The 12888-nt window shown below is 43.0% G+C and overlaps 1 protein-coding gene and 1 long non-coding RNA gene across 2 annotated transcripts in view; both read right to left on the bottom strand.

Moving 5' to 3' along the window:
• Positions 1-727: 727 nt before the first annotated feature.
• LOC147737164 (uncharacterized) lies at positions 728-2458 on the bottom strand. The gene is made up of 3 exons (XM_086918866.1): positions 1876-2458; positions 1174-1707; positions 728-1089 (listed from the first exon to the last, which is right to left on the bottom strand). Exons 1-3 carry the CDS (start codon positions 2429-2431, stop codon positions 728-730), a joined length of 1452 nt encoding a protein of 483 aa, XP_086774992.1. The 5' UTR covers positions 2432-2458.
• Positions 2459-3473: 1015 nt separating this feature from the next.
• Positions 3474-12888, bottom strand: part of LOC147737163 (uncharacterized) — a 68588-nt gene continuing 59173 nt past the window's right edge. Inside the window, exon 4 of the long non-coding RNA XR_015295537.1 lies at positions 3474-4214. This is a non-coding gene — a long non-coding RNA (uncharacterized LOC147737163). The remainder of the gene's footprint in view (positions 4215-12888) is intronic.

Raw genomic sequence — 12888 nt, 5'->3', positions numbered from 1 at the left:
CATTTTCAAGACCTGAAATTTCTTTGGAGGTTGCATGCGGGCAGCCTAAGTTATCCTGCAAGAGTTTCTTGATTAATCCTACTGCAACTACAATATGTGCTCTCTCATAGAAAGTCAGGTTGTTAGAAGCTTTTCTGCAACTCAAGATACGCCTTACTTTTCACCTGGTGTGGATGCATTTCTCATGTTTAGTGAGATCTCCTTTCTGAGTAAAACGTTTCTGGCTTTCCCCTCCTGTATAAGGCTTTAGTCAAGTGTGAATTCTCTCATGTGAAGTGACATTGGATTCAAGACTAAACCTTATCTGACATTCAGAACACACAAGGCTTTTTCCTCCTGTGTGAGTTCGCTCATGACAAGTGAGAAGTAATTTGTAACCAAAACTTTGCTTGCATTTCGAGCACTTATAAGGTTTTTCCCCAGAGTGGGATATCTCATGAAGCATAACTCTGTCTTTCAGATTCAAGCTTTTATGGCATAAGGATTTTCTACAGTGTGGAGTTTCTCATGGTGAGATAGTGTTTTTCTCTGCAGCGTTTCTGGCATTCAGAGCATTCATAAGGTATTTCATCAGTATGGAGTCGCTTATGGTTAGTGAGGCTGTGTCTATTGAATAGGAATGTCTGGCATTCACAGCATTGGTAATGTTTTTTCCCTGTGTGCGTCTGCTCATGTAGTGTGAGAATGCATTTAAAATTGATGCTTTTCTGGCATTTGGAGCACTGAATCATTTTTGATGGTGAGTTTTCTTATGGTGCCTGTAACCATATCTACGTCTGAATCTTTTCTGACATTTGGAGCACTGATAATGTCTTCCCCCAGTGTGGATTCTCACATGTTCATTGAGATTAGATTTTTGGATGAAACATTTCTGGCATTCAGGGCACCGATAAGGTTTTTCCCCAGTGTGGAGTCTTATATGCTGAGTGAGCTGCCATTTTCCTTTGAAACATTTCTGGCATTCAGAGCACTGATAAGGTTTTTCCCCAGTGTGGATTCTTACATGTGTAGTTAGAAGATATTTAAATTTGAAATCTTTTGGGCATTCAGAGCACTGATAAGGTTTTTCCCCAGTGTGGGTTCTCACATGTGCAGTTAGAAGTGATTTAAATTTGAAATCTTTTGGGCATTCAGAGCGCTGATAAGGTTTTTCCCCAGTGTGGGTTCTTCTATGCTGAGTGAGCTGCCATTTTCCTTTGAAACATTTCTGGCATTCAGAGCACTGATAAGGTTTTTCCCCAGTGTGGATTCTTACATGTGTAGTTAGAAGATATTTAAATTTGAAATCTTTTGGGCATTCAGAGCACTGATAAGGTTTTTCCCCAGTGTGGGTTCTCACATGTGCAGTAAGAAGTGATTTAAATTTGAAATCTTTATGGCATTCAGAGCACTGATAAGGTTTTTCCCCAGTGTGGATTCTCACATGTGCAGTTAGAAGTGATTTAAATTTGAAATCTTTTGGGCATTCAGAGCACTGATGAGGTTTTTCCCCAATGTGGGTTCTTCTATGCTGAGTGAGATGGCATTTTTCATTGAAACATTTCTGGCATTCAGAGCACTGATAAGGTTTTTCCCCAGTGTGGATTCTCACATGTGCAGTTAGACGTGATTTAAATTTGAAATATTTTGGGCATTCAGAGCACTGATAAGGTTTTTCCCCAGTGTGGATTCTTACATGTGCAGTTAGATGTGATTTAAATTTGAAATCTTTTGGGCATTCAGAGCACTGATAAGGTTTTTCCCCAGTGTGGGTTCTCACATGTGCAGTTAGAAGTGATTTAAATTTGAAATCTTTTGGGCATTCAGAGCACTGATAAGGTTTTTCCCCAATGTGGGTTCTTCTATGCTAAGTGAGACTGAGTTTGTTTATGAAACATTTCTGGCATTCAGAGCACTGATAAGGTTTTTCCCCAGTGTGGGTTTTTGTATGCCGAGTGAGCAAGCTTCTTGCACTGAAACATTTGTGGCATTCAGTGCACTGATAAGGTTTTTCCCCCGTGTGGATTCTTATGTGCTGTGTGAGACTATTTTTTACACTGAAACATTTCTGGCATTCAGAGCACTGATAAGATTGTTCCACGGAATGGGTTATTGCATGTCGAGAAAGACTTTCTTTGTTACAAAACCTTTCTTGGCATTCAGAGCACTGATAAGGTTTTTCCCCAGTGTGGAATCTCAAATGTGCAGTTAGAAGTGATTTAAGTTTGAAATGTTTTGGGCATTCAGAGCACTGATAAGGGTTTTCCACAGAGTGGGTTAATGCATGCCGATATAGACTGGCTTTGATACTAAACCTTTTCTGGCATTCAGAGCACTGATAAGGTTTTTCCCCAATGTGGATTCTCATATGCTCAGTGAGATAAGATTTACTGCTGAAATGTTTTTGGCACACTGAGCACTGAGAGAGGTTTTTCCCAGTGTGGATTCTCATATGTACAGAGAGAAGAGATTTAAGCCTGAAACTTTTTTGGCATTCAGAACACTGGTAAGGTTTTTCCACAGAGTGGGTTAATGCATGTCGATAAAGATGCGGTTTGATACTAAACCTTTTCTGGCATTCAGTGCACTCATAAGGTTTTTCCCCAGAGTGGATTCTCATATGGTCAGTGAAATAAGATTTACTGCTGAAACTTTTTTGGCATTCAGAGCACTGGTAAGGTTTTTCCCCAGAGTGGGTTAATGCATGATGATATAGACTCCGTTTGATACTAAACCTTTTCTGGCATTCAGAGCACTGATAAGGTTTTTCCCCAGTGTGGATTCTCATATGCTCAGTGAGATAATATTTACTGCTGAAATTCTTTGGGCACACTGAGCACTGAGAGAGGTTTTTCCCAGTGGCATTCTCTCAAATTCAGTGAGATGAGATTGATGGCTGAATCTTTTTTGGTTTAAGTAACTTATTTCCCCAACTTGGGTTATTTTGCTTTGATTGAGGTGGGTTTGAACACTGAATTTGTTCTCACAGCCCGTGTTTTATAAGGTGTATTCCTAGAGTTACATTTAGTTTTCTTTTGCTTATATGCCACCATAAGATTGAACCAGATTTTAGGGTCGGGCTTGTTTAGATAATGTTCAGTATTTATCTCCAAAAGAAATTGTGTGTAATCTTCTTAACACTTGAATTGAGCAAAATATGTCTGGATGCAGCCCTGTAAAACCTGTTGAAATGTTTCTAGCAGATAAAAGTCTTTAGGTAATAGCCTCTCCGGCAGCAGCTTATTTTGTGACTGAAGTTTTTCTCAAATCTATTTGTATAGGTTCTTAGCAATGCAGTGATAAGGTGTTAGTCTGATATTTAATGATTAAACTGAGAAGTACCTTTTTGCACTGGCGTAATGGCAGTAACTGAGAACATTAGAACATGCACAGTACTATTGTGGCTCACCAGTCGCAGAACATCAGTTAATTTTACCCTTTCTATGTTTGGTGTAAGGTGTACTTCTGAAGACGAGGATTCATTTACATAAGCTATAGCGCAACTGTGCTCATTTAATCCATTTTTATATTTAACAGTTTTACATATCACTCCTGCACAACAGAATGTTGAGGCGATTTACATAGAATTACAGAACAGTGCACATTAAAAAGGAAACAATCTGAGATGGTCATGAAAACAAAAAAGTGGTGAATTTTTAAGGTTTTCGCCAGAGTGAGCAGAGTGGGTCGAGGTGTTATATCCCGAGGTAGATAGTCTCAAACCTGTGTAACTGGTTAAAAACGGTTGTTGAACAAAGGTAATTTTCCAATCTTTTGGTTGTTAACGTGTCAGCTTCGGAGTCTTCTTTCAGCATCTTTTCTTTGATGGTATCCAGAAGAAACCTTTTGTTGTAACTTTCTTTTATGCAGTGTGTGCTTCCTCTCTGAAATTACATGATGCTTTAGATGAACGTTATTCTGTCATGCTGAGGAAATTTGTCTTTCTGATAATATTTCAGATGAGGATGCTGTGATTGGTGTTTCTGGCATTATTTCTGATGCTTTGTGGACAGATATGGCTTTGCTCTGGGTTAATGAAATGCAAAATCAGAGACTTCACTAACAGGTATAGTACTTTTCTCAGGTCCCACTTCCTCGCTACACCTAGATTCTGCAAATTGTTTAAACTTAGAATGCTGGATGTCCTTCAGTTTTTCAAAATAATCCTTCTTGTGGCACTGACATTCAGTTGCTTAGTGCTAAATCTTGCTTTGTTCGTCCGTAATTTCAATCACCTATAGTATTAAAATTAAATAGTTAATACATATACATTTCCAAAAATATAATTTACAAGCCAAATCAATGCAGACGTTTGAAAATGTTGAGCTGTTCTTCAGACAGAGCAGAGTGCAGAATGGTAGCATGAGAGTACTTGGATGTAGGAGTGAGGATTTGTAGAATTTTCAACATTTTATTAAGCTCACAAAGGATACATGTACCCTATGGACTTGCAACATAGAATCCCAAAGGCAGATATGAAAGTCATATGGACTGGCACCAAACAGATATTAAAAAAATATATGCTATTAATTAATTTGTAATGTAGATTTCTGGGACGGGAATGACTCCTCCACAGACAACAGGCGTTTTCCCCTGCCCTGAGTTACCACCTACTTGTATCTGGTTTCCTGACTTTTGAGTTTTGGCCTCTGCCTCAAGCAAATCTATTGTGTGCTGCGAGGACTATGCCTAGACCTATCCCTCAACTATGGTCCAGAGTGTGAATCAAGGGCAATGAAATTAAGGCGTACTTTCATGTGTTTATTTTATTCCACCTGATTATCAGTTGTTAGGTTTTTCTGCACCTGGATTTACTGGGTGCAGAAAACCAGGACACAATCTTTTTCCAGACAGAAAAGTTAGACTGAAAAGACGCATAAGACTCTGGGTGCAGCAGAAGCAGCCAAGACTTATGCTGTTTTTGTTCACTAACTGGGGAAAACACACAATTCTTCCCTCTGTTGGTGTTCACAGTTGTTGTCAGGCTGTGATTCGGCGTTGAGTGCAGAGCGTATCGATTAGAGCCGAGGGGCCGAGCCGAGGAGGAGTTGACGAGGAAGCGAAGCAGAGCCTGGGACGACTGCCAAGGTTTGTTTTGTGACCGGTGCCCACTTCACCCGCGTCCTGTTATACGGGCGCTTTAAGTTCTATGGATCTGCTGTGGGGGCAGAAACGGCCGCTGCCCGCACCGCGGTGCTATGGCGCTGCTGGTGCTGCTCGTGCAGCGGCTGCTGCAGGGCACCCAGGAGCACAGAGGAGCCTTGGCCTGCCGCCTGATTTTTGTCGAAAATGTGTTTATTAATTATTTTTTTCCACAGGCAAAAATTACTTCATCACTTGGTCCCACGCAGGGATCAGAAAGCCTCAACAGAATTATAACAGGTGGACAAAGTGCATTGATCAATATAAACCGGCTCCTCCTCATATTAGATAGACCAAATGAAAGATATAGCTTCTAAGTGCCCCGGAGCTGAGAGCGAGAGATAAAAAAGAAAAAAAAGATGATCATGCAACTTTGCTAAGCCAGCGGATAGGTCTAAAGAAAACTCAACAGCCTTCTGTAACGGTAATTTCTCCAGGTTGCTCCACCGAGGTGTTGTATGCGGAATAGCCAAAAAGCGTGGACAAACTCATCCTAACATGGAGTACGTAATTATGAATCTAACAAGGAATAAAGAAAAAAACACAAAAAACCACCCTCCACCCGACGTGGCGGCGTGTTCATACTAACGAGAGGTTGGTCGACACTGGAATTGTGATCAAAACTGGTGGGCTCTGACGGTGGAGGGACACACCGCAGACGGATGGCCCTGGGAGAGGAAGGAGACAAGGGGACCCCATTTAAATTCAAAATTCTTATAATTATCCCTGAAAATATCAGCCATACGTTCTAGGCTAAGCAGTCTCCAAAGACGCGAGTGCCATAGGGAAATAGCTGGAGCCTCCCTTCTCTTCCAGGCGGCTGCCAGGGTGACCTTAGCTGCCCCACACGCACCACTCTTAAAGTATGGGACTCAATTTTGGGCAACAACAGGTGGACTTATTTTCCATCCCCAATCACTCCAATCCATTTCAACCCCCGGCCAAACATGAGGGCCCTTTGATGCCTGGAGAAGGGGAGACGGCTTAGCTCTAATACATTTGTTACACATTTTTGATTCCCTTTATTTTTGATCAATGTCAAAGGGTCTTTGAATTGAAGAACACGGAAAGATATCAGTATATCCAATTAATGCACTGGGCCCTCACACCTCAGATACGGGAGGCTGCTACTCCACCTCTCACAAAATTTGAGGCCTTTCTCACCAAGACTGCTAACATGAAAGGGGTGATCTCATTTATCTATAGCTTCCTCCTTAAAACAGTGCTTTCCCAACAACCCCGGTATATGTCTATGTGGGAAGACTTAATTCACAATCCTATTTCCGATGAGGAATGGACACATCTATGGTCCAACATCGCACGCTTCAATCATTCCTCAGAACTCAGAACTCGGAGAACTGCTGCCTGATTTTACGTATTTACTAAGCATTGAGCAGAGCAGAGCTGAGCCGAGGAGTGGAGGGAAGTGCCTACATCTGCCGTCTGTAGGTGGACTGGCTCTGGATCCCGCTCCTGCTCCTGAACGATTGCCACCATTTTCCCTTGTACTCTTCACAGCGATGAATAGCAACGAATAAGCAATGAACAGTGAGTGGTGAGTGACAAGTGGCAAGAGGTGTGTGGCGTGTGGCGAATAGTTAAAGTTGATCGATCCTTAAGTCGCGGAGCCATTGGGGTCTGTAATAAGTCTGTAATACAAAATCTGAGAAATTATGCAAAGGGGAAAGTGACAACAGACTTTGACCCTGTTAAAGCACCCCTCGACCCCTGAATTACTATGCATGCCTAGACTACAGCCCTACCCGGAGCCCGGCAATGAATCAATTGATTAATAAATTAGTTAATTAACTAAGTAACCAGCAGCACCGGCGGATTCTGTACTGAGGTGTGCTTTGGAGGTGTTTTCCCTTGGAGGTGTTTGGAGGGGTTTTTGTCCAATCAAAGCACCGTTTGGTCTTGTCACTGGCCCGTTTCATTCGCTGAAAGAAGCAAGACTTCTTCACCTTAGAGTATGGCTCACCGGTTAGAGGCGGCAGACCCAGAAGCAGAGGTCGGGCCGGGACCAGGGTTCAATTCCCGACGTGGCAGGGTACGGGACCAAAGTCAGCGGGCTTGATAAATCTCGCCTCGGTGCCTCTCTAACCATGGGTCCCACGCTGCAACTCTCGGCAATAGCTTGCTTAATCTCAACAACGGCCCCCTCACTGCCGGGGATGCCTGGTTTCACCTTGGGGATGCCCAATAGGGACCTTCTCACAGGGAAAGCCAGGACGGGTTCCCCAGCGGTACACAGCGCCAAGAAACCCCATGGTGAACGTGCGCTCTACAAATGCATACTAACATAACATATTATGAGGTCAGGAAATGAGCGGCCACCTTTCCCTCTTATCAAAAGGAAAAGAAAAATACAACAAACACTAATATTAGATACGTTTAAAATAAAATAGCAGGTGACATATAGTCCTTTAAATCATCTAAGGTCCATACATTTGGGAAACTGGGACAGTCGCCGTCAAAGTTTGATTTTATGAAAGATCCAACTGGTGCTATGCTAACATTGCTAACTAACCCATGTGATCTTCAAACTCCAATTAAACCACTGAGTATTTATTTATTTTTATTTGCGAGTTTAAACCGCGCTGGAATCGACTCCCTGAGGAGTATCTCTGTGCATTTTGGCCACCATCACACAAATAAAGAATCACTGGCTGTGTATCATTTTAACTCTGAAATAGGAAGGTTTTTAATTGTTTCCTAAAAGGGAGGTGTTCTCTGCACAGTCTAATTGATATAGGGAGACTGTTCCATAAAGTGGGGCCTGCCATTGATAAGGCTCTGGTCCCCTGTCTTGTATTTCTGGCTCTAGGGACACATAACAGAGCCTGTTCACTAGATCTAAGAGAACGCGTGGGAACATACAGGATGAATTTGTTGGCCAAATAGGCAGGGCCTCTCCCAGTTAGGCATTTCTGTATAATACAGCATGTTTTAAACCTCACCCTCTGTTTAACTGATAGCCAGTGAAGTTTAGCCAGCAGGGGTTTAGAGGGGGTCTGAGGGGGTACGTTTAGTACAAGGCGAGCAGCAGTATTCTGAACCACCTGCAATCTTGAAATAACTCCCTCATTTGCAGATAGTAACAGGCCGTTACAATAATCTAATCTGCTCAATACTAACGCTTGCACCAAGGTCTTTCTGGTGGCGTCCGGAAGTAGTGGAAACACTTTCCGTAACAGACCAATGATATGGAAACATGAGCCCACCACTTGATTACCATGTTGTTTTAAGGAAAGCTCATGGTCCAGTCGGACTCCTAAATTTTAGAACAAATATTATATCCCCTAAGCAAGGAGTAAGTGAACCAGGCCACCCTGAGTCGGAAGCTGAAGTCGAACAAATGTCAAATTCAACTAAGGACCAAGTCAACCATTGGGGTCAAATAACGGACCTAGAGATGTTAACTATTCCACTTACTGATCGTTCACAACAAGAGGACGCAAAATGCACAAATCTAACAATGGGAGATACTCAGCAATTACTATCAACTAGGCAGCCAATGCCAATAGAAGTGCAAGTAAAAATCAGAAAAGCTAACGGGATAGGGGAACCATCTAATTTGGGCCAAATAAATCAACCAGACCAAGAAGCTCCAAATGAACTAAATGGTGGGGTGAAAATCATAAGCGAAGCCAATACCCCACTGAAATCGGATCTTACTCGTCTAAAATAAATTCAGTTAAAAAACAGGACCAGCCGAAATGTAATCAAAATAACGGATCTCAAATTAATAAGGACAAATACAACAGCAACCCAGAAACTCTGCAGTGCTGGAGTACTCCGTATCAAAAAGACGTTTTGAATAGTAGTCCACAATTCATTATTCTTGTGATGAAGGACATGATTTTCAAGGACCACAAAAAGAGGAGTATAAGGACCTATCATTCATAAATGGGCAACACCATAGCCCAGGTACTCAGGCACCAGGAAGTGGGAACGCGGGAGCAATTTGGGATTTATTCTTCAAAACATCGCAATTAACTCTGGAAGCTTTAACATATCAGTCCAACAAAAAGGAGATCCAAATAGATCTCTTGAGTGCTACGGCATCCTCTGTTGCCGGAACTGAGCAGAAGATAACAACACAAAATAATCTAATAGTAAGGGCACAATCTCAGCCAATATCTACGTATTTAGAGTGTAGCTGTGCCCCACTAATTAACAAACTAGCTAGCATTCCGGATATTTTAAAAACAATAATTGACAATGTAAAAGGGAATTTTCCTAATGTAGGAATTCAACCCATCAAGACCGACTGCCCCTCTAAAGATACAATAAAATGTAAAGACAATACTGTTGTTGTTAAAGAAAAAATAGATGCTAAAACAAAAGATCAAGAAGTGATAAACCGGGGGAGGAGCTACGCTCGCAAGCAAGATGGCTGCTTAGGCTCCCGGCTCCGTCGACCTCCGTCCCCCGCCAGATATCCTGAAGAAAATCCTGATTTTGCGCCCGACCTCCAGGTGTACGAATCTATGTATGCTCTGATGGTGTAATCCCGGAAACTTAATTCACTGATTTGACGAAGTTATGTTGTGTTGAAGTTTGAGGCCTAGTTCAGCTGGAAAGCCGGGGTTTTGAGTTTTGGTCTGGCCGGGCAGCCGTTGAACAACATCGGCTGCCAGACGCGACCAGGGTCCGGTCTACTGCGGTGGAAGTATCCTAAGCCCAATTTCGACGGCGATCACTTTGGAGTGTCCAGTCTTGGTGAGAGGAGTGCAGCGGCACTACTGTGGCTGTGAGCGAGGGTCCTCGTCCCATGGACCCGGTTTGGCCCTCGCCGGGGCTTAGTGATCGGGGTCTCTGCCTGCGGCAGTGAATTACAGTTTGCAGCCATGGTGAGCGTGGGACCACCCACTAAAGCCGTCCGCGTTGCTATTGTCCGCTCCCCCCGGAGAGCCCGGGGTCTCTGGATGGAACGCCAATGTCCGGTACGGTGAATGGAGTGATGAACCGGACGGAGAGAGAACTGTCGCTTACAACAGTAATGGCAGCCATCGGGGAGTTCCACTCGTGGGTGGACGCCCTGATGTGCAGAATGATTGGGGGCTTAACGGATGCAAAATTTGCTGGACCGGACCCTGCTTCGCCACATGAACTGCAACCGGCTATAACACCCGAGGCCGCCAGGTTGTCTCCTAACGAGGACCCTGTTCGACAAGAGTGTTTGGAGCCCTTGATCAGTGCATTGGAAGATGGTGACCACAATGCTTGGAACGCTCTGCAGTGTACATCGACTTTATTGCGGGTTCGGGACTCGATTGACTTTCCTTGCCTTGAGTCTCCTGTGACTAACTGTTTTGGTGCCCTCTCATCATCCTGTTCCCCTATGGCTGCGGCGTGGCTGTGGAGGAAGCAACATTGGGACTGTCCGTCGTCGAGGGAGAGTTTCGCTGCTGATTGGGTTGTTCAGGATTCTAAGTTTTGGACTTGTCTCGGATACACATTTTCTGAACTTTCTTTGAATGCAGCTGCTTGTGTCGACTCAGTTGTTCTACCAGGAGGGGTTCGTATGATGGTGCGGAAGGGTCAGGGCTGAGACGTATGGCCTGGGATTGGCATTGGGGTCCTCCTGAAAGTGGGATTTATACCCTTGGGCTCACGGGAGGCCAGGTGCTGTTTTGATGTTTTCCCCTTATTTGTTTCCTTTTGATTATTGGTTAGATTGTTGCCTTATCACAGGGGTTACTGTTTCTGGCGGGGGGAAGAGGGCCGGGAGCCTGTTCTGAACTGTCCTCCTCCATTCTTTCTCTTTTCTTCTTTTAGAATTTAGTTAGTTTGGGCGACAGGCACACTGCTAGTTTGGGTTAGGCGAGAGCCATATGCAGGGGTGCAGGGCGGGGGGATGGGTTTATTATTTTGTCCATGTTTATTATTCTTATGATTTCTTTGTTCTTTCTCTTTCCCTTGGTCTTTTCTATACGCATAACGTGGGCGAATTATTCTGTATTTTGCTGTTTTCTCATATCCGATATCCGGACTCTTGGTATTTGCGCTTCATTGGTTTCATTGATTGTAATGTCGCTCATTCTTTATGTAGTCGCAAACGTAGATGTATATCGATATTAATGTTTCAAGTTTATACTGATATGGTATCAGTTCAATTTGTCACTATGCTTGAATGTTTGCCACCCAATATGTCTTCTTTTTCCTGTTTTTGAAAATAATAAAAAGAAATATAAAAAAAAAAAGAAGTGATAAACCTATGCTCGACACAATCAACAATGACTGACGCAGCTCCGGAAGTTCATCTATCAAAAAGACAAAGGAAAAAACTACGGAAAGCAAGAAATAAAGCTTCTAAAAGTATGAAAAATACAAATGCATCAGATACAGTGAGATTGAACACTGGAAACAACCATGACCACATATCATATTGGAATATATGATGTCATTCCGCATACTAAAATCCCGCATACCATTAGCCCGCATTTTTAATCCCGCATATACCATTAGCCCGCAAACTTTTAGAACGAATATGCCTTTAGCACGCATGCCTTTACAACGTAAAGCGTGCATGTTAAAGGGATACTTATTGTAAATCTTTTTAAGGTAAGTGAAAGTACACTACCCTACCTTACACTACCCTACACTACCCTACATTCTAAAGTAAAACCCCTGCACCACCCACCCTTGACACACAGTCTTATTACTATATTTACACTACCCAGCACGACGCCCCAACACTACCATAAAGCATATTTCATCCTTACACAAACACTACAACAGTACCTTATTACACTACCCCCAGCATGACCCTACACAACATTACAATACTACACTAAATCACTACACCCCAGCATTACCCTACACTACACAAACACTACAACACTACCCGAAACCCTAAAACACTATCCCCAGCATGACCCTACACTACAACACTACCCTAAACTCAAAAACACTAACCCCAGCATGATCTTACACTACACAAACACTACAACACTACCCTAAAACACTACACCCCAGCATGACCCTACACTACACAAATACTACAACACTACCCTAAACCCTAAAGCACTATCCCCAGCATGACCCTACACTTCAACACTACCCTAAACCCTAAAACACTAACCCCAGCATGACCCTATACTACACAAACACTACAACACTGCCCTAAACCCTAAAACACTACATTTCAGCATGACCTTACACTACACAAACACTACAACACTACCCTAAACCCTAAAACACTAATCCCAGCATACCCTATGAGCCTACACTACAACACTACCCTAAACCCTAAAACACTACACCCCAGCATGACCCTACACTACTCAAACACTACAATACTACCCTAAACCCTAAAACACTACACCCCAGCATGACCCTACACTACACAAACACTACAACACTACCCTAAACCCTACAACACTAACCACTGCATAACCCTACACTACACAAACACTACAACACTACCCTAAACCCTAAAACACTATCCCCAGCATGACCCTACACTACAACACTACCCTAAACCCTAAAACACTAAAACACTACACCCCAGCATGACCCTACACTACACAAACACTACAACACTACCATAAACCCTAAAAAATGTACCCCAGCATAACCCTACACTACACAGACACTACAACACTACCCTAAACCCTAAAGCTCTATCCCCAGCATGACCCTACACTACACAAACACTGTAACACTACCCTAACCCCAATAACAATTCTTCAAACACTACACTACACTACATTAACACAACACTACATAACATAATCACTACCACAGCACGTCCCCCAC

The sequence above is a fragment of the Lissotriton vulgaris genome, chromosome 1_1, assembly GCF_964263255.1.
Source record: "Lissotriton vulgaris chromosome 1_1, aLisVul1.2, whole genome shotgun sequence".
NCBI classification, from domain to species: Eukaryota; Metazoa; Chordata; class Amphibia; order Caudata; family Salamandridae; genus Lissotriton; species Lissotriton vulgaris.
Note: the sequence above shows the minus strand (reverse complement) of the source record. Positions and strands in the feature narration are given on the sequence as shown.